Genomic DNA, 21,602 nt, shown 5'->3' on the forward strand with positions numbered 1-21,602 from the left:
CGCGCTCCGCGCTTCCTGACGTCATTACCTGCGCCGCGGTTACCCTCGTCTATTTACTGCGTACTTGACGAATTGCGTGTTCCACGGCAGAATAGATAGCACGCTGCACTTTCTCCGTAGCATCGGCACGTACTTGAAGTCGAGGCGTATCGCGTGTCGCCGTTCGGAAGAGTCGCGACTGCCTTTCAATCGATCGATCTCACCGTGCGGAAGGGGGTGGGACGGAGGGGGGGGCAGAGAGAGAGAGAGAGAGAGAGAGAGAGAGAGAGAGAGAGAAAAGTACATAGACAGAGGAAGAGGGAGAAAGAGGAGTAGCGGAGGAGAAAAAGGAGGAAAAAAGGTCGTGCGTGCACGCTACACGCCTGCACGCCTATATTCACGCGCGCGCGACCGAGGAGAGCATAGCGGCGTCGCATTTCCACGAAAAGTCAGGTGACCGTGACGACGTGGTCGCTGGCGATGTTGCCACGTCCCGACGGCTGCGCGGGCGCTATCGCCCGAGTAGTAACTGTCGAAGCGTGACGACTGCGGCGGGGAGGGCGGCGCGCGGGGGAGGGGGAAGAGAGCGTTAACTGTCAGTAGTGTAGTCGGGAATTTACGAGCCCGGGACGAGCCGCGATCTCGACCTCCTCTCCTCCGTCCCGCTCGTCCCGCCTGGCCCCCATGTACGTACGCCGGGATTGAGATATTTATGCCGGATGGTGATTTTTTTTTCTTTGCGTGCGCGCTCATCAAATCGCTCAGCTGCGAAGGCATTTCCGCAACTGTATCTACAGCCGCCGAACTGGCGCAAGGCGCTATCAGTAAACGAGCGCGCGCGACGATGACCTAATTTTCTATCGAAATTAAACCCGTTATATTATTATCTTCCTTCGTTAATTATGAATTGACGAAAAAAATCCGTATCTTTTATTTGTGCCACGTGTGTTTACGGAATCTCGGGCGAAAGTTACTTTTCAGTTGCATGATCGTTTATCGCGATCGCATATAATTTCTGCGAATTATATGATATATTTTGCGAAATGAATTACTTCCCGTAACGGATAATCGAACAATTTTTAACACGGTTTTACCGGCGAGCGCGCGTGTTGACGATCTCTCGGCGATGACATACATTTATATTAAATGTTAAAAGAGCTATTAAAACGATTAGCAAGCATTACGATGCGCTCCAATGCGCCAGGGGATTATTATTTTTGCGTAATCACTCGATATACATTATTTGATGAGTTTCCATCGCAACGGCCGGTCGCTTGGTCGCAACCTTCGATCGACGTGTATATTAGAACGTATTTATGACAATGTTATCGAATAAAATTCTCTACCGAGTTAACGAAATTTGCGAGTCACGCTTTTCCAACTAACATAAGTGCGATTTTCCATTCGTTAAAACCACTTTTGCAAAGTGCGCGAACGCCCGTTACTTTCAGTTCCTCAAACAGTCTGAATTCCTTGGAGGGAAGTTAAATCCAAGTTCGAATGTACAGTCTTACTCATTAATGCCTGGACCTCAGTTTTACTAGGATTCACATTTTCACGATCTTTACTCCCACCTGTACATCGATGAGTTTCAGGCTGCAGTTCACGCAGCTTCTACACAAGTTTGCGGTAGTACCATAGACATAATATATCCAGACCGAGCGTTTATTTGACCAGTGGTAGTAGAGATTCACGTAGAAAAGGACAACTCTGTTTTGTGCTATTTCGTTCTCTCTCGTTCACATACCGCTCAATGCTCGGTCTAGATAGATTATGTCTATGGGTAGTACTTACTCTGGGAGAAGAAAAGACAGCAATCCATTTTGGGGCCCACAATTGGCAATCGAATTACTTAGATTGTTCGTAACTCTACTCTGGGAACAATTTTGACCGGTTTTTTTTTGTGGTTAAGCAACTTAACATTTCGGTTAGTGCCTCTTAAGTGAAAGTTATCTTTGCGTCACTGAATATCGACAGAACTAATTGACTAGTATCACTTAAAAATCTTGGATATAGACAGAATAGCTAATTGCGATTTTTAGTTACGCGGGGTAGAATTCGTAAAAGATTAGAGTTACGAACAATCCAAATAATTCGATTACTAATTGTGGGCCCCAAAATGGGTTGCTGTATTTTTTCCCCAGAGTACGTGCAGCCTGAAACTCAGTGATTTGTATAGATGAGAAAAATGACGGTAAAACTGCAGCGCGCGTCATCTGATCATGCAAAACTTCACAGCACGAAATTTCGTTCTTTTTATATACATAATCGCAACGATTGACGTTATTGACGCTGTAATAACTTGCAGCGTTCAATAATCTGAAAACTCGAAGCGAATAATTTAATCTAAACTTCATACCGATAAGAATAGTTGAATTTGACTTGGCTCGCATTTTATATATATCTTCGTTCGTCATCATTTTTAGATTAGAATCCAATTCAGGATTTAGATCAAGCGAAGAGTCGGAGAAAGCGCGATGCGAATCATAGACATCGTAATTACGGCAGGAAAAGTTTGAGTTCAGTTTGCGAGACCGCGGGCGACAGAAACGCAAATACGTCATTGGTTCTAAATGTCCGTACCCCTTCGCGATATTCGGACTTTCCGCTGGAATGTCTAAACGTTTCAGGCTGAAATTTACGCAGTATATTATTGTTATTACCGTTCTTGCTTTCTCTCGCATGACTGATACGACACGAGTTTGTCATTTACTTTTTCTGCGACCGGCGTATGATAATTAGCTTCTATCATCACAAAGTTCACGAACATGAGAGTTCTTGTACCCAGGCGCAACAATTACACAGAACGCTCGATAATAGACGTATTGCATTCCATTAGATATTTCTTTTTTTTACTGAAAACTTAGAAAAACTTAACAAACTAATAAAATTCATAAGGCTCTCGTGTGATAAACGCAAATTCGAAGGAATAAAGACTAAAGAACCTGAGGAATGACAGGACGTTAGCGTCTAAACAATTCTTATTTTATATTTATCGCGGAAAATATTATCTTAAAAAATGTCCTCTACTTAAAATTTGCAATTTGACTTATATTTTTTGTTGTAGTTTTTAAAAGACACTATAAGCAAGTTCTATTTAAAAGTTCTATTGAGATTCACTTAAAAACAAGCGATAACGGTTAATTTCAACGTTTTTGCCATCGTAAGGTAAAAAGTCAGTTTTTTTTATGCCTTATTTCGTCTGGCAAATTATCCGTGTCAAGGGAGAATCGTATCAGCTCTGGTGAGAAATGCCTGAAATATTCTTCAAATTTTCTGACGAGTATAAAGTTCGGTTAGGTTCGATCGGTTCAACGATTCCTCTCTATTCTTCACCTTGCATGTACACGCATTGTTTTCGTTTTTTCAATATTTATCACGTCCGTTTTTTAATATCTGTGTCCCTATTTGTCCCTATTATTATCCCTATTATTTCTTTTCCGCGTTAGTCACAAGTTTGAAGCAAATTAATCTGGCTTTACATTTGGATTGTCATTGTAATGTGCAAATCAGTTCATATGTCAAAATAAATTTCGAGTTCACCGTAAAGAAACAAATTATAAGACTGATGATGCAAGTAAAATGTGAAATTTGAAATTATGATACGTCCCGACGATCGCGCAGTATGAATTAGTAGAAGGAATGAGACGACCGATACGAAAATTCTATTATTTCGTAGCATAGAAAGCAACCGCACGAGACCCGGGCAGAATCAGATGAAACTAGTTCGGTCCCGCGGCACTTTTTTTCGAAGAAAGGCCTTCGCTATGTGCCAATCTTGTTTAATCGACAAGCAAGATTATCGAACAAAACGATGAGGCGACGGCGGCGAACAATCCAGATTGAAAGTAACGGGAGATTATCGATAGCAAAGTGAATTATCGCGCGGCGCTTCGAAGGCAATAAATACAAATGGCGCCAGGAGTCGTAGGATCCGGAAGAACACGCCTCTGTAAACCAAAAGAGAGAGAGAGAGAGAGAGAGAGAGAAAAAAAAAAGTATCTTTCCTTCGCCAATTGAACCAGAACTCTAACAGTACTCGCTCGCCGCGCGATCCGTTAAATAAGTAAAACAGAGGATCTTGAGGAGGAAGTGACGAATGCGTTTCGCGGCGACTCGTCGACCCGAGTATCAGCGCGGCCGTCCCCTGGACGATGACTAAGCCCTGTTTTTTTCGTCTTTCAGAAGTTCAGAGGATCATGGATCCGGCGGCGGTAGCGGGGGAGGAGGCGGCGGAACAGGCGGCGTTTCCGGTAGCGGCGGCGGTGGCGGGAGCACCGGTGCCGGGGTCGGCGGCGGCGGCGGCGGTGGCGGCGAGCGGGGAGACAGGGGAGGCGAGAATTTCGACTCACGTGGTTCCCACGGCAGCTTCTACGGTAGCGAGAGGAGCAACCGAGTGGTTGGCACCGGGAGCGGCGTCGGCGTCGGCGTCGGCGGCGGCGGCGGCGGCGGCAGCGGCGGCAACGGCGGCGGCGGCAACGGCGTCGGCGGCGGCGGCGGCGGCGGCGGCGTCGGCGGCGTCGGCGGTCATTCGGCGGACCCGTCGGCGGGCGACCCTGGCGGCTACATATCCCGCAGCCGTCCACCACCTTCGAGCTCCTACCACGTGACATCGAGCAGGGCGAGGGATCGGCTATACCCGAGGACCGGCCCGTACGTCTCTGGGCCGCCGCCCCCGCCCCACTTAGACCGTCATCGTGGAAGTCTGCCGCCGTCGTCCTGGCCGACGTATGAGTCGACGAGTTCGAGGTACGGCGGCGCACCGCCGCCACCCTCGCCCGCCACCAATGACGCCTACCAAGACGAGCAAGGTAATTCGTCAGTCATTCCCGACCCAACGGAACACGTTTCGCCAGTTCTTGCAACGCGATACAGACTGATTCTGTTCGTTGCCTGTTTCAGTCGGACCATTGTCGAATCGTTAAGAAACTTGAATGAGAATGTCAAAGATAGAAATAAACGGTCCCGTTGAATGTACGAAAGTTCAGTTGCTGTAAACGTTCATAATGACAAAGTTCGATTTGTATGAAGGAAAGCAGCAGACATTGCGTTCCTTTCTTACATTCGCCGTGTATTCGATTTTTATCATTCTCTGTTCTCCTGCAGGTGGTGGAGGAGGTAGCGGTAGCACCGGTGCTCTGCGACAGCACAAGAAGCAGCGCAGAAAATCGCGCAGTGGGAGCAGCTCGCCGAGCGGCAGCAGTCGTTCCGGAAGTAGCAGCAGCAGCCGAAGCGGTAGCTCCGGCGGCAGCTCTTCCGGGGGCAGCACGTCGCCCGGTAGCTCGCCGCATCGTACGAGCAACGTAGCCGTCACGGAGGATCGCAGACCGTTGGCCATCTGCGTCAGGAATTTGCCAGCCCGCAGCAGCGACACTTCCCTCAAGGATGGCCTTTTCCACGAGTACAAGAAGCACGGCAAGGTGACGTGGGTGAAGGTCGTCGGTGCGGCCGGCGACAGATATGCCCTAGTCTGTTTTAAGAAACCCGAGGACGTGGAGAAAGCTCTCGAGGTTTCGCACGATAAGCAGTTCTTTGGATGCAAAATTGACGTGGCCCCTTACCAAGGGTACGATGTGGAAGATAACGAGTTCAGGCCGTACGAGGCAGAGCTAGATGAGTACCATCCGAAAGCAACAAGGACATTGTTCATTGGGAACCTCGAGAAGGACGTTACCGCGTCCGAGCTCAGGAAGCATTTTGAACTGTTCGGCGAAATAATAGTGAGTTGCAATTTGTTCGGAGGAACCGATTTATGATAACTTTATTGATACCGAAATAGAAACGTTGAAAGTAGATAAGTCAAATTGTATCTGAACAAGACTTTAAAATGCCAAATAAAAGCAATGTCTAGGTCTAATAAACGTAAAAACCAATTAATTACATCTCGTTACGTTTCCTTGCAGGAAATTGATATTAAAAAACAAGGCGCCGTGTCGAGTTATGCTTTCTGCCAATATTCGGATATCGGTAGTGTTGTTAAAGCGATGAGGTCGATGGATGGTGAACATCTGGGTGCTAATCGAATCAAACTTGGATTCGGGAAGTCTATGCCCACATCCTGCGTCTGGGTTGATGGTATTGGAGGTGGGTATTTTATATACATATTACATTGAAACATACGCTTTTATAAGGTCACGGTTTCTTAAAATAACGATACGCCAGTAGTTTCATTTCATTAAAAATTACACCAGATAATATTAAAATTTGCAAAAACGAAATCTCACGGAAGAAAGACTCGGTACAATACTAAGGCCGACATTTATAGTCGGATCTTATATTCAAGACTGTCTTGAATTTATCTAAAGATGCTGTACGGAACATTTCATTGGCTACGGAGTGTCTAGAGATGATCTTGAGAGTCTTGAATATAAGATCTGACTATGAATATGGCCTATGAATGTTAAATCATTAAATTATCATTAAATGCGTCCTTCTTTGTTTTAGATTGTATGTCCGAGAAATACTTAAACATGCAATTCCATCAATTTGGACCGATAACTCAGGTAGTGGTAGATCGTGAGCGTGGCCATGCTCTGGTCTTTTTTGAGCAAATAAGCTGCGCTCAAGCTGCCGTAAAAGAGATGCGGGGAGTTGCGCTTCGTGGCCGCCGTTTACAGGTCGATTTTGCCTCAAGGGAATGCCAAGAGACGTTTTATGAACATCTCGAGCGTCAAGGAAATGCTAGCGAAAAGCCTTGGGACTCGAGGCCTTCGCCAGCGTCGTCATTTGACGTGACGTATGTGTACTTTCTTTATGAATCGATATTTTTTTAATAGCTAAAGAACATCTAATGATAAAATAAGAAATTTTTTAATATGTATATTTGACACTTAATAATCTTTATTCAAAACAATTTCCAATTTTAGCTTTGTTAGATTATTGATAGTTTGTTAACGTTAGACGCATATTTACATATAAGTTCAGGAGTCAGAAATAAGGATTTAAAAAGAGTGCATTTGTGATTCAAAGGATTCCTTCTAGGCGGGAGCGTAGTAGCTTCGACTCGACAGTGTCGGTGTCGAGTTCGAGCAACAGATTCACACGTTACGATACGCCCCCGCGATCGAGAACGGCGAATTACTCACGGACGTCCGGAGGTAGTACGCCTGGTGCGAGTCCAGCCCATTCGACGGCGATGTCGCGAAGTAGTAGACGATCCTACCAGGATTCCTACTACGACGCTGATTACGGTGAACCAACGTCGCGACGGTTTCGCAGCTACGACGAGTTCAGTCAAGGCAGCGGCGCGAGTCACGACGATTATCAAAGCAGCGTTCTCAGCGACGGCAAGCTCAACGACGAAGATTGCCCGCCACCATCGCGGCGTCACACGGTACAAAGCGTCGTTACGAGCGTCGATCCACCTGCACCACCGCCACCATTGTTACCTCCGCCCGACATTCGACACCTCCAAAAAGAGCGCGTCCACTTGCTAGAGCAACTCGAGGAATGTCACAGTAGCGGCGACGAGGTCGGCTTTGTGCCGAAGAAACGCGCGAAACTCGACAGCTCGTCGACAACAATACTGTGCGAAGACGACGAGCCGGAAATCGCGTCGTTACTCGTTACCTCGCACTCTAGTAGAAAAGGCATGGACTTTAGACGCGTTAGTGATAGCAAAGTGGTGGTGCATCATAGCACGAGGAGAGGTAGTTGTGAGGGCAGGGGTCCTGGACCTTGTAAACGTCGTCGGGATGCCACTAGCAGGTGAGTTATGACTTAAAAAAAAGGTACAAAAGCAACATTTAAAGATTATCGAAATTCGAAATTAAATTAACAATATTTTTCTAGGCATCACGAACATCACGATGGATCTCGACCAGGTACTCCTCTTGTTGACGAGCGACCGGAGAATTTGGTACCTAGCGAGCCGAGACGATTTAGAGAGAGGAGTCACGAAGGTCCATTATCGTTGCCTCTGCCAAGGTTTGCGGCACAAATGTTGAATAACAACAATAACACAAGCAGTAGTAATAACAACAATGGCAGCAGCACTCGATCGAGCAGTGCCAGTCTCGCCAAAGTTGCTAGTCCGCCATGTACCAGCTTGTCTACTGCGCCCAGTCCTCGTGCCGCCCCGCAACCACCGGCTTCGCCGCCTCCCAGGCATGCCAGCTCGAGCCCAACCAGTTCCGACAGCGAGACAGCGCCGCAGTCCCCTAGTCTGGAGGAGAGGATACGCTCTCTGGATGAAAAGTACGAAAAGTGGTCCGGTTCGAGAGCGTTGAGTGCTGCTGGCGGTGAAGCACTGGCAAAACTCGATGCCAGCGCTTCAGAAAGATTCCGATTTCGGCATAAACTGCTCGATATGGATCTCCACGAGGTGCAACCTTCCGACATCGTCAAGTCGGTTCTCGCGAAAAGAAGCGTGTTCGATGAGGACTCGAAGCGTTTGGAAAACTTTAGTGAAAAGTACGAACCGCGGGAATTTACTGGTGTTATTGGCGTTAGTTCTATGATCGGGAGTACCGCCGGTCTCACCGCTAGTGGTGGCTGTACCAGCAAAGTTTGTCTGCAGTATCCGTTTCCTAGTCATCCGCCGGTACAGCCGACCAGCGGTACTTCGGTTAGTCAAGTCGGCATTAACACGTCATTGTCCGCGAGTTTGACCGCGACGACGACCTCGATGGCCTCGTCGATGCTGAAGACCGATCCGCGGATTGTGCAACATAACTGTATACATCCGACGCCGGCTACGCCGATTACACCCGGTACTTCTATTAAGACAGTTAGTCCTGAATTACCACCGGTTTCTCTACCGATCGGTCTCGTTAGTGGAACGGCGGCCAATAGTGGCAACAGTAGTGGTTTAGCGTCAGCCAGTAGTCTTCTAAGCAGCAGTGGTAGCATAGGTAGCATTCACACCCTTGGAGCCTCGACACATCGAGGATTGAGCATCCCCGCGTCTACCGCGTCGCCAACGGTGACCGCGGCGTCGACAGATGCCTTCTCGACTGCAGTAACAACAGCGGTGACTGTTACGACAACCCCGTCAACAGTAGCAGCAACAACGACGATGTCCGTAACAGGCGCGATATCTTCCATGACTACTACCAGTTCGATAGCTCCACCGTCTTCCATAACATCCTCATCCAATTCTTCCTCTTCATCGTCATTATCCACATCTTCCACAGATTTGACTCGTTCTCGTTTGAAGAAGGAAACGAGCGGCAGCAGTCGAGAGAGTAGAGATTCTCGCGATGGAAAGGACAGCAGGGAGTCGAAACATAGTAGTAAAGGGAAAGACTGTCAAAGAAGATCACGAAAGGAAGAAACCGACGTTGAAAGAACTCGCAAAGAGAGGGATGAAAGAGAAAATCCAAACGTTATGAATGACATCGGCAACACGGATAATCATAATAGGGACTTTAAGGAAAATAAAGAACTGAGGTATGAGCGGAAAGAACGAGAGGAGAAAGAAAGGAGGGACAAAGAAGATCGTGATAGGCAAGAGCGAAGGGATAAGGAAGATCGTGACCGACAAGAGAAAAAAGAAAGGGAGGAACGCGAGAGGCGCGAAAAGGACGAGGAGAGACGAGAAAAAGAAAGACAAGACAAGGAACGACTGGAGAAAGATAGAAGAGAACGCGAAGAAAGAGAACGAGAAAGGAAAGAAAGGGAGGAAAACGAACTTAAAGAAAAGGAGAGACGAGAGAAGGAACGAATCGAACGAGAGAGGAGAGAACGAGAAGAGAAAGAGCGACAGGAACGGAGGGAACGCGAGGAACGTGAAAGGAGAGAGCGTGAAGAACGCGAAAGAAAAGAACGGGAAATTCGTTTGGAACGTGAAAAGCAAGAAAAGGAGCGTCTTAAAAGGGAAAGGGAGGAACAAGAGAGAAGAGAGAAAGAAGAACGAGACAGATTGGAACGAGAAAGGAGGAGAGAAGAGAAGGAACGGCTCGAACGAGAAAGAAAGCGAGAGAGAGAAGAGAAGGAGAGATTGGAACGTGAACGGCGGAAAGAGAAGGAAGAACGGGAAAAGATGGAGAAAGAAAAACGCGAAAAAGAGGAACGGGAGAGACTTGAGAAACTTGAAAGGGAAAAGCATGAAAGGGAGAAGCGTCGGGAACGCGAAGATCAAGAGAGGCGGGATAAAGAGAAGACTGAGCGCGAGAAGAGGAGAGACCGCGAAGAAAAGGACAAAGAGAAGAGAGAACGTGACGAAAGCAGACGGCAGTCGACTGAAAATCATCTACATCCGTCTGTAACGCAATCTCAGAGTCAAATCGCTCCGGCACCGGTGCCGATCAAGCGCAGGTGTTCGTCGCAGGATTGTCCTACAGACGAGGACGCTAAACGCGTTAAACTTTCGGATCATCGGCGAGACAGCAAAGACCGGTCTAGACAAAACAGGAGATCCGAAGATCGCAAGCATCGTAATGATTCGCATCGTTCTAGTCGAGAGAGTAGGGAGAGTCGTGACAGTAAGGAAAGCGGTAGTGCGACGCAGGATAGCAGGGATGGGGCGCACGGAGAGTCGACACGGGAAAACAACTCGAGGGACAGCGGAAACAAGGAGAAACAGAAGAGCAAGAGAAATCGATCGGAGAAGGAGTCGAGGGAGCGTAGCCCGAGAGTCTCGCACGAATCCGACAAAGAATTTCTGTCAAGATTGGAACTATCCAAGAGAAACGACTCGAGTCCATCGACCGAGCAATCTACCGTGGGAACAAATCACAGAGACGCGCAACATCAGCAACAGTCTACAGTGAATTCTCATAGCGACGTAGACGATGGTCCTCTTTCTACTCACGAAATACAAGTGACGAGGAATCCATCGGCCACAGATACAGACAGCGACGAGCCTAAGAAGCATTCGATTTTTGACATTGTCGATGACGAACCTGCTTACATCAGCATGTATGACAAAGTGAAAGCCCGTTCGACGAAGAACATGCAAAAGTTAGAAGAAGAAAAACGTCAAGTACGTCTAAAGGATAAGTTTTCGCAACTGAAGCAAAGTCGTGCCAGGCGAGAGGAGAAGAAACAGAGCACATCGTGGGACGGAGATTCAGTCAGCAGCAAAGCTCTGACTGAGGACGAGGCTACTTCCGAGTCGGACTCGACGAGAACCAAGTCCCTGTCGAGGAAGGGCTCGCGATCTCGCATTCATTCGGACACGAGCGAGGAGGAGGAACCGTTCAACAACAAGGTCCGGAAGTCTGTGAAGACGGAGAGATTCCTCGAAAGTGATGTCGATCTCGGCTTTGCTGACACTGAGGAAAAGCAGAATCCACTGGAAGTTTCGAACGCTATTGTTAACAGCGTGCACACGAGTATCAAGGAGGAGCCTCGTACGTCCGACGAAGACGAGCGAGTTGCTGTTGGTTTCCGTACGAATCATCCTACGATAGTGGTAAATAATCACGAGAGAGATTCGCGAAAGAAGTCGCACAAGAAGAAACAGAAACGTCAGAAGAACAGCATTTCGAGCGAAGATTTGAAGGTCGAACCGAATGTGGAGCATAAGAATAAAGTTGATGTCATCACGTCGAATGCAGACTGCCGGCCGAATCACGGCACGGAATTGACTTCTGTCACCGCCGCTACGGCCATTGTCACGACAGCGTTGGAGAACGCGGAGGAAAGAATGCGGGCCGATAAGAAGCAACGTAGTAAAAAGGAGAAGAAACGCGATCGAAATGGAGAAGACAAAGCCAAAGCGAGACGAAAGAGGCTTAATAGACAAGAGGCGAGAGATTCTCAACGTATGGAAGACATCTTCGGCCCGCTCTCGGACGACGTTGACGATGGTCCGCCTAACACGTTCTTCAACAGATTTGGTAATATGACATCGGAGAACAGTGCTTACGCCTCGGACAGCGACGGTGGTCGTAGCTCGCTTGACATGGACAGAGTGAGACGAAAGACGGAAAAGAAACGGCGTCATCAGCCGGAGGCTGACGAGAACAGCGTCGATCTCGCCGAAGCTGGGCGAGAGATCGAGGCGAAACTCCTGGGTATACCGAACTCTCCGAAGGCCGTCCCCGCGTGCACGACGGAACCCAATGAGCACGATGTCTTTCGATTCACAGACGATAATGACAGCGTCGAGCCCACCCCTTCGACAGTGCCGGAGAAGGTCAAGGAGAAAAAGAAAAAACGGAAGAAGTCGAAAGAGGAACGCGGCCGAAAGGATTACCATCACCATCACCATCATCATCACCATCATCACGAGAAAAGCGGCGAATTACCTTATTTGGGTGCCGAACCTAGTCCACCAAGAGCAAGCAGTCCATTAGTATCTAAGACAGTATCACCCAGCTTGCCCACGTCTAGAGAAACACTGTTAAGTCCTATACCTAAAGTAACCACCAACGTATCGACCGTTACGTCGATCACTCCACCAGTCGTGACCGGTAGCATACAGACTGCCAAGTCGGAGAAGAAGAAGGACAAGCTCATACCCGGCTTTGGAATAGAAATGGACGAGATGATCCACGAAAACGCCGTGAAAAGTATCTCAGAGCCGGATGAAAGGGATAACAATTGTCAATCTCGAAGCGGTAGGGAGGAACCGGAAGTACCCGTATCGACAACACCACCTGCTCAAAGCGAGGACAAACCGCGAGTGGCAATCTCGCAGGAGGAAACAGAGGATGCCGTCGCTGCGTTGCTCGAAGAAACGTTCGGCGCCTCGACGGAGGACTTCTCTTATGAGGGCGAGGAGGAGGAAGCGGAAGCTGACGGGGTTGCCGGGGCACCGACTGAAGCGCCTCAAGAGGACGTCGAGGAGATGCAGCAAGCGGTCGAGAGTCTGAACGCGTCGACGGGAGAAGGTGATGCGGACCTGAAACCGGATACACCGCAGAGCGAGCACGATCTCCAAATTGACACGGATACGGAGGAAGATCCGAATTACGAGACGGTCGATCTCACGCAGCCGCCAAAGACGCCGGATATACCGTCGTTCTACAAGTCTCCCACGAAGACATTGCCTATGACGTCTGTCTTGGGCGCTACGCCCGAAAAGTCGGTTGAAGTGCGATTGCCATCCGCAGTTACGAAACCACAGAGTCCACCTTCCGTGATCGCTCATTCTTGGAGTTTGAACGAGCACAACAACTCGCGGGAACCCGTCAAGTCCCATCAATTGAAAACTAACGAGTCAGACGCTGATGTCGCGAGTCCAGAGAGAACAGCGCAAGTACAAAGAACATCCGCATCGCCGCCACCACCTCAGTATAAACAACCTATGCTGGTACCTTGTAGCGTACCGATCACAAGCGAAATACCGAAATCGCTCGCCGTCCCGAGTTCGCGACCATCGCCGATGCAACCTCTGTATCAAAGGCTTCCTGTGTCTCCACAGTCCCAAATGGTACCGATGCGTCAAGCTTCTCCCAAAATGCAAAACGTCACAACAGTTTCCTGCTCATCCTCTTCGAACACAACACCGTTGCCGTCATTGCTTTCAAGAGTTCCATCTTTGGTACCGTCTCAGCCATCACCGCGCGTCTCTCAGCCGCTTTCGCCTAACGGACAATGGTCACGGAATCCGACGTTGAGTCCGCACGTGCCGAACGTAGGGAAGAGAAAACCGTCGCCGCCACCTACCAAAATCGCGGTATGCGTGCCCATTCCTGCCCACAAACCGGAAACACCGGTTCAGCAAATTTATTCGACCGCGGCGACCCAACAGCCTGTAATACAGCATGCCTCGGGAATGCTGGCGCCCGCACCCAGCTATCCACGCGGCGGTTTACCGCCGTTAACTCTAAGCATCCCGCGGCCTTACATGCCGGTACCACCGTTGGCCTCTGGCATACAAGTCAAGAGTTCGCGCGATGCCTCCCTGGGTGGCAAATCCGTAATCGAGACGTTACTTCCCGTAAATCCGAACGAACCGACTCAGAGACTGGACGAACCGAAATTATCACCAACTATTATACCGGAGCCAACTAACAAAGCGTCCACCTCTCCTAAGGTTCCCTCGCCGAATCAGCCGCCCACATTTATACCGGAAACGGCGAAGATTGAGATCAACGCTAGCACATCCAGCCCAGTGTTCGGCAAACCTGCTTACGCGACGGACAATTACACGATGTCATCTAGAACGCAGAAGCAAATTTCCGTGTCCCTCACAACAGACAGCAATCTACTGTCGCCAAGACAGAAACAGGAGGTGTCGAATCTTCAACTTCTCACCACGCATGTACCTCGCTCTTCTACGCCCAGTCCGGTGATCGTGGCGCACGGTCAGCCTCACCTACTTCACAAGTCCGTGCACCCTCTAGGCCCACCGACTGCTTCTTCTCCAAATCAGCCGTTGATCAAGACCGTCGTACCTATAGTCCCTCAACAAATAACACCGAACGCAGCACCACCGGTGCCCAGTGACAAATGCGTCATCCCACAAACGCCCGTTGTTTGCCAGAGGCAGTCGCCGGTCTCTCAAAGTCAAGTAGTCAAGTCTCACATACCTTTGGTGTCTACGGTGTCACAGACGATTATAACCAGGGTGGTACCATCCACCGTATCGTCCGTGTCAACTCCACCGATGAACGAGCAATCCACGCCGGAATGTTTAGAGCCACGTATAATCCAGGGACAACAATTGGAATTGGATGCTGAGGCGCAGATTAGCCAGACAGCTCAACCGATGCAACTTACGCCGCCTATACAGCCTACGCAGCCGATTGTTGATATAAAGAAAGAACCGACCGACATTGAACAGGAAGATACGATAGACGAAGCTGCGTATAACGTAGCCGAATCTGAGAAATCTTTGAATCCGCTGTGCATAAAAGAAGAAAATGTGAAAGAGGAGAAGCCAGAAGCGATTAAAACGGAGATTGCGCCCTGCCTTCCTAAGGCCGAACCTATAGATACGATCGTACCGAAACTCGAGACGGAAACTCCTATAAAACTGGAGTCTGAGAATGAAGTTAAAGAGGAAGAAACTGGAAAGGAAACTGACGAGGTGGAATTAGATGAAGAGCCGGTAGAGGATCCGTTGAAAGAGCCGAACACGGATCCTCTCGCCATCGATCCCAAGGAGGATCCGATCGACAGTAAGGAGGACAGCGATTACTGGTCCGCGAAGGAGGTGAACATCGAAAGCGTCATAAAGAAGGTCGACGCTCTGTGCGACGGCGAAGGCAACGACGGCGATGACGAAGCGCAACAGGGCAACGAGAGCGTAAATAGCGATTCTCACGATGCCAGCAAGAACGAGTCGGATTGGTTCGACACCGAGTCGACGGAGGGCGAGAGTAAGAAGAACTTTATCTCGGCTGACGATCACGACGAAAGTGTGGAAACGTGCGAGAACGAGTGTACGAGGAGCCGTCGTGGCAGAACGAAGAGCAGACGCGGCAGTCGCGGCGGAGTTACCACCAGACGAGGTAGAAATGCAAGTACTGTTGCTCACCGGCGAGGTGGTAGAAGTCCGAGAGGTAGCAAACACCACGTTGAAAAGAACAAATTGCCAGCTGATGTTTATGAATTCCACGATGACAGCGAAGAGGACAACGCAGGTCGTCCGCGACTTATTCTCACTATTAAATCTCCCGGACCAAATGTAACGGGACCGAATGCGCAGCCAGCGACACCCGTGGCCGCGGTCAAGGAGGTGCCGCCGGAGGAGTTCGTTTCTCCGACCACCAATACAAGGAAATCCCGAAGATTGGCGGAAAGAGATGGCAGCCGTAACACGATCGACGACGTTATCGAGGATGTCGTCCGCGGGTCACCTACGAATAAAGGAATGATCGGTAACGCTGGGAATGTGCATGCTACTAGGCGAAGCACCAGGCATAATAATGTTCCGCGTAATACAGCACAGCAATCAATCGCTCCACTGACGGAACTTCGCAAGTCACCGAGGGGTAGTCGCAAAGCAACGAGGCGAACTTCAGAGAACAATGACGACAGCGGAGAAGAGAAAGTGAAAGAGGTGACAGTGACGCCACCGGAGACTACGATCAAGGAAGAGCCGAAACTGGAGCCGGAAAGCCCGAAAGCGGAGGAACCAGCAGCTCACACTGTAACACCAACGCCGCTGAAGTCGCACGAGCCGATGACGTTAATCGATCCAGTCACAGGAATGCTGATACCCATGAGAGAATCCGAGGAGGGCCAGTACATCCCGGTGTCCACGTCGTCTGGTCAGACGCAGGCTGCCAACAGAGCACTCGGCGAAGCTCGGAGCAGCGGATTGCCCAGCGCGAGTCCGACGAACGAAGCTCCACGAGCGAAACCCGTTGCCGAGAGCTCGGTCTTAGTACCAGCAGAGCAGAAGAAGGAAGCCGTTATAGAGCACGCGTCTTGCCAGCCGGCACCGACCCAGCAAATCCAACCGCAAACTAGCGTGATCACGAAACCACAATCCCCGGCGGTACAAGTCACCTCCTCCATCTCCGTTGCACAATCCTCGACGACATGCACGACCATCGTGACTACCGTGACCGCGACGACTGTACCGACCACGACGGCGCAACCGATAGCCACCTCTCCTTCGCAAACGAAGCCTACGAGCCTCAAGGCGCACGTGCTGAACGCCAGCAAGCTAGTGACGTCGACTCAACAGCAGGTTATCACGAAACCTGTAACTCCGAGTTTGCCCAACCAAACGATAGTACAGAACATCGTCAAGCCACCCGCGCAAGCGATACAGGGTCTCAATCTGCAAATACCACCCGGCAGAGTTGTGTCGCCCAGCTTGAGCCCGCGCGCGAAACAGGCGGCGCCGCTGACCCCGACGAATGGAAAGCAAGGCCAACCCATGTCTCCCGTGCTCAACAATACTGGCACACCGCCTAATCCCAAGCAGCACCTTCTTCAAGCGGCGAAGCAACAAACATCGATAGTGACAAACACGATAGTGAACATGTCACAAAAACTGCCACTAAACATACATCCTGCCAGTGTAAACGTTAGTACTCCGACACCAAGAATCCATCAGCCAGTCTCGCAGCCTACTACTCTGAAGGGTATCAATGGACAGCCTCATCCGCTCAATCCGAAGGCGCACTTGTTGCAAGCTGTGGTTCCACCGATCGGGACAGTAGCGAGCTCACCCACGCAACCGCATCTCGTCAATCCGCAGCAGATTTCGACTGTCGTGAACAGCGTCCGACCACCGGGACCGAAAGCTCCGGTAAGCTTTTGTAGCCAAGAAAATGTTTATTTTAAACTGGAAAGAGCGACTGATCAACATTTGGAAATTTATTGTAGACTACCGGGCCGATGGAGCCACAAAACGTGGAGGTGCCAATGTCTGGTTGTATCATGGTGCCGACTGCGAGTCCACAAAGCCGCACCGTACCGATACCAACGTACGAGGCTCCATTGGTAAGCATTGTTGTGCGTGCGTTTTTAAAAATCTTGCACTTGAGTGAGATGAAGTAATAAGATCCAGAAATACGTTAAAGCGGCGTTAAAACTAACTCCGTTTGGTTTCGGTTAGCATGGAAGTACGAGTGCTACTCCACCAGGGGGTCATTATGGTCTTGTCCCCCCGCATCGTCCCCAGAGCCCTCCATTGCCTCCACCTGCCCATCATCACGCTAATACTTCACAGGTACTTACTTTCTAATATTCTTTTGATGAAACGCTCATGCGACTCGAGCAAGATCAAGCGAGAGCAAGGCTTTCTTATGTCGATCATAATTTCGACAATAATTGCATGAAATTTACAAAACTCTTGCATAATTTATTAATAGTATCAACGTGTAAAAATTACGATTTGGGTGTAAATAATCACGGAAATAATTCAATTTCAGAGTGAAGTCGTCAACCATTACGGAGGACTGGCTCGTGACCACTACTTGCATTCTCCGATGTTCCAGTATCAATATCTCCGCGCTCAACAAGAAGCGTTAACGGCACCTCGCATAACTTACCACATTCCAGGAACAAGATCTCCGCACTTACCTCTGGACCCGAAACTCGAGCCCGGCATAGAGGACGGTCACAGTCCTCCTATGGAATTGAGACGGGGCACGAGAACGCCCCAGGAACGCACTACCGACAGCCCGCAAATTGCTCAAGTCTACATGTTACACGGGGCAATGAGACCGTTACCACCGCCTCCATCGCAGTACAACACGGGAAGTAATCCATCGTTGTCCGGCGCACCGGCTGGCGCTAGAGCGAATTTCTACGAACCACCGCCCGCTCATTTGCATTCTCAATATCCCATTGCTGCCAGCGAGGCTCCGCCTGACATCGGTAGAGCCCCTTCGCCGGACAGATGTAGGAAACATCAAGTCGCCACCCCACCGCCGCTTTACGCGGGGTCTCAGGTGCCATCGCAAGCGGACTCGTTTCAGATGCTACTCCAACGTCATCCGGTTATGTGGCAAGGTTTATTAGCTCTCAAGAACGATCAGGCAGCGGTGCAGATGCACTTTGTTTTTGGCAATCCCAGAGTGGCCAGAGATAGTCTGCCGTGTAACAGCGACGGCTCTACACCGCCGTTGAGAATAGCGCAGAGGATGAGATTGGAGCAAACCCAAGTCGAGGGTGTGGCAAGAAAGATGCAAGTACGTATCGCAATCTCTCGGTACTAAAACTACAATGTTGATATCAATTCGAAATTTATACGTGTTTAGAAACAATTATTGCATTTATATTTTAAAATTTTATATAAACTTTTAATGAAACCTAGAAGATATGCTGCATACGCTGCATGTAAATGAATTTTAAACGAGGTAAACTCTTTCTATAATATGTCATTCGATGTCCTTTAGACTGAAGACGAACACTGTATGTTGTTGGCACTACCTTGTGGCCGTGACGAAGAGGACGTAATGCGACAAAGCAAAAATCTGCAAACAGGATTTATCATGTATCTTCAACAAAAGCAAGCCGCTGGTATCGTAAACATTGCTGCACCAGGATCGCAACAGGTATGAAAATTGTTATCATGCGGTATGCAAGATTCAGATCTTCCGTCAAGTTTACAACATCAGTTATATCTTCGGTTCTAGTGCCTTACTTACCCTCTCGGTTAATGATTAAATTGGAATGTTACCAATCGTCTCGGTATTTTCAGGCGGCGTATGTAGTTCACATTTTCCCGTCTTGTAACTTCGCGCGCGAAACTTTGGCAAGAATCGCACCGGACCTGCATCACCGCGTCGCAAAAATCGCTCACTTACTAATCGTCATCGCCACGGTTTGAGGCCGATCAGCGACCTACTGGATTATGATCTGTTCATGTCTCTCGCCTTCGCGCACCGCAGGACGCTTCGCATGTGGTATGAAACCTGGAGTGTCCGTCTGACAGTAGTTGTGCGACAAAAGGAGAGGGAGAAAGAGAGAGAGATGCATTCAAGAGGAAGGAAGCTCCTTGCACGGAGTTGTATCAGTGACAATCAAACGGAAACCGGCGGTAAGCCGATCTTTAGATCGTAAGGCCTAAAGAGCGAGGCGCGAGGTTGTGCAGTGAAGCGAGGTTAGCACCTGGTTGCTATGCCGTGCGTGCCTCCCTTCGATGAATTTCGCGCGGGCAAGCTCGTTTCGTTCTCTCTCGTCCCCTTTTTTCTTTCTCCTTCTTTCTCGCGGACGGCTTGTGACTCGCGTCAATCATTGACAACGTTTGTGGGATCGACCGACGTCACTCTTGGTCTTTCTGACAAGCGGGTCAGGCACAACCCCGGCCCTCAAGACAAGACCTTCGATTCGTCACGCGACGCGACGCGACGCGACGCTCGCTTACTTACGCTCGTCCTCCCCATAGAGGGAACAATAAATAATCCATTGCTCTAGATGGACAAGTGGACTGCGAAGCATAATAACGAATAGGAGAACCTTAACGTACACTCGTCAACTATTACACATGAGTTATTTTAAGCGAGGTCTAGACGTTAATGATAAATTGTGTACACATTATATTAAGTGAGCCACCGAGGGCATAACTACTGTGATTTTAAGTATTTAACGATAACATAACGATAACATTGCGTATAAGGAAGAAGAGGGGAAGGTGACAAAAAGTAAAAAAAAAAGCATATTAGGGGATGCCCGACTAATGGTCCGCGCGGTATGTGATGTGTTTTTGTATAATATTGCTCTATATATAAATAACTATGTATTATATTGCTGTAACTGATAGTTTGCTGCTGCCCGTTGCTGCTGCTGCCGCCGTCGGTCGTGTCGTCGAAGTAGAATGTAAATTACAATGTTAGATATCTAGTACACACACATACAAGCACACGTGCACACACATACACGCACGCACACACGTACATACACACACAAACACAGTGAATGACAAGAAAAGTTGGGCTACCCCGAGTAGGATTTCCGATCTATTCGTGGATCTATCCATTTGCGAATACATAGTGTATCATAATTACCCGGAGCAGGATGCGAGAATTTGTGAATTATTATTATTATTACTACTCTTAGCGTACTCTTAGCGTCTCATACGTCTTACGAAAGGATTTTTAACATTACTACTTATTCTTTATCATTATGATTATTATGAGTACTATTAATATTATCACCAGTGTTTTCAGTGTTGCCAGGGTCAGTACAATTCTAACACACACACACACACACACACACACACAACGCATACACGTAGGCACGCAAAGTGAGAGAGATGAAACACTTGGTACACCGCAAGTGAAATAAATTAGACGGTGACTCAATCGTGACAGAATCGTGTCTCGTTTAATTTCTTTCAATATGGTGGCTCTGGTAATACTGATCATCGCCCGTTCTTATTACTGTTATTATTATTATTATTAATATTATTACAAGTACTATTACCACTGCTATTACTATTATTACTACTATACTATTACCACTACTCTACTACTTACTATTACTATTACTATTCTATCACTACTATTACCGCTGCTATTAATTATTATTAACGTTATTACAGCAGGCTAGCTAGGGCATACCAATCTGCACATTTAAGGACGATTGGGGCTTATTTGTCATACTGAGTGAAATAGTATGACCGATCTCATTGACCATTGACGCCGCCCCATGTCACACACTTCCATCCTACGAGAGGTAGATATACCGAAGCGGAACGAACAACAAACGAGCAGCAAGTGCGCGTGACACGCGACTGGTTTGGCGCGTCCACTCGCCCTCCCTGCTCGCTTGTTTCATTGTTCGTTTGCACGTGCAGTGTACACCTATCTTTACACCCCCATCCCTCGATTCCGTCGTACGACGACTCATAGACTCTTTAGCATTCGTGTCCGAGATAATAAATGCGCTTATGTGTATAGACCAGAGATTACACTATATCACACCAAGCCGTCAAAAAAAACATTATAAGTAAATTAAGGAACTTATATCTATTTACGATATTATGCTGCTGCGCGTAGGGCGCATGCCTCTAGAGAGTAATCTTCATGCAAAAGTATCAGGGATGGACAAAACGCGCATCCCGTTCGTTCCAAGTCTAGTTGCGAGGGCGCTTAATAACTCGCAAGTACGTTGATTTACGATACTTGGTACTTCCATCAGAGCGAAAGAACCTTCATGTTTTCTTTTAACATTTTTCCATTTGGGAAACGATGTTCAGTAGAGTTGTACGAGCGATCTGGACATTCTGATTTCGATAAAAAGAATTTAGTTAGACGACTTAGGCTGGCAGATGGTTTATTTATTCATTTAATCCGACGTTTCGACCATGCGGGTTGTGGTCC

At 48.6% G+C, this 21,602-nt stretch overlaps 1 protein-coding gene across 4 annotated transcripts; it reads left to right on the forward strand.

Annotated features, from left to right (window-relative positions):
* Positions 1–4,593: 4,593 nt before the first annotated feature.
* On the forward strand, positions 4,594–20,708 carry LOC105570294 (protein split ends). 4 transcript variants are annotated; one of them, XM_012027393.1, is made up of 11 exons: positions 4,594–4,790; positions 5,086–5,699; positions 5,883–6,063; positions 6,424–6,715; positions 6,949–7,686; positions 7,771–17,080; positions 17,158–17,274; positions 17,390–17,503; positions 17,706–18,467; positions 18,675–18,833; positions 18,980–20,708. In XM_012027393.1, the coding sequence occupies exons 3-11, from the start codon at positions 5,964–5,966 to the stop codon at positions 19,106–19,108; spliced, it is 11,721 nt and encodes a 3,906-aa protein (XP_011882783.1). In that variant the 5' UTR covers positions 4,594–4,790; positions 5,086–5,699; positions 5,883–5,963; the 3' UTR covers positions 19,109–20,708. The 4 variants fall into 4 exon arrangements, with proteins under 4 accessions (XP_011882783.1, XP_011882782.1, XP_011882780.1 ...); XM_012027390.1 differs by lacking the exon at positions 4,594–4,790 and having other exon boundaries at positions 4,874–5,699; XM_012027391.1 differs by lacking the exon at positions 4,594–4,790 and having other exon boundaries at positions 4,874–5,699; positions 6,961–7,686.
* The last annotated feature ends 894 nt before the right edge of the window (positions 20,709–21,602 follow it).

Source organism: Vollenhovia emeryi, unplaced genomic scaffold (genome assembly GCF_000949405.1).
Source record: "Vollenhovia emeryi isolate VEMERY1.0 unplaced genomic scaffold, V.emery_V1.0 DF939121.1, whole genome shotgun sequence".
Taxonomy (NCBI): Eukaryota; Metazoa; Arthropoda; class Insecta; order Hymenoptera; family Formicidae; genus Vollenhovia; species Vollenhovia emeryi.

Coding starts and splice junctions, on each gene's coding strand:
- LOC105570294 (XM_012027390.1), top strand. CDS start 4,986: ATGACAAAGTTCGATTTGTATGAAGGAAAGCAGCAGACATTGCGTTCC. Junction 5,700..5,882: donor AACTGTTCGGCGAAATAATA/GTGAGTTGCAAT, acceptor GTTTCCTTGCAG/GAAATTGATATTAAAAAACA. Junction 6,064..6,423: donor CTGGGTTGATGGTATTGGAG/GTGGGTATTTTA, acceptor TCTTTGTTTTAG/ATTGTATGTCCGAGAAATAC.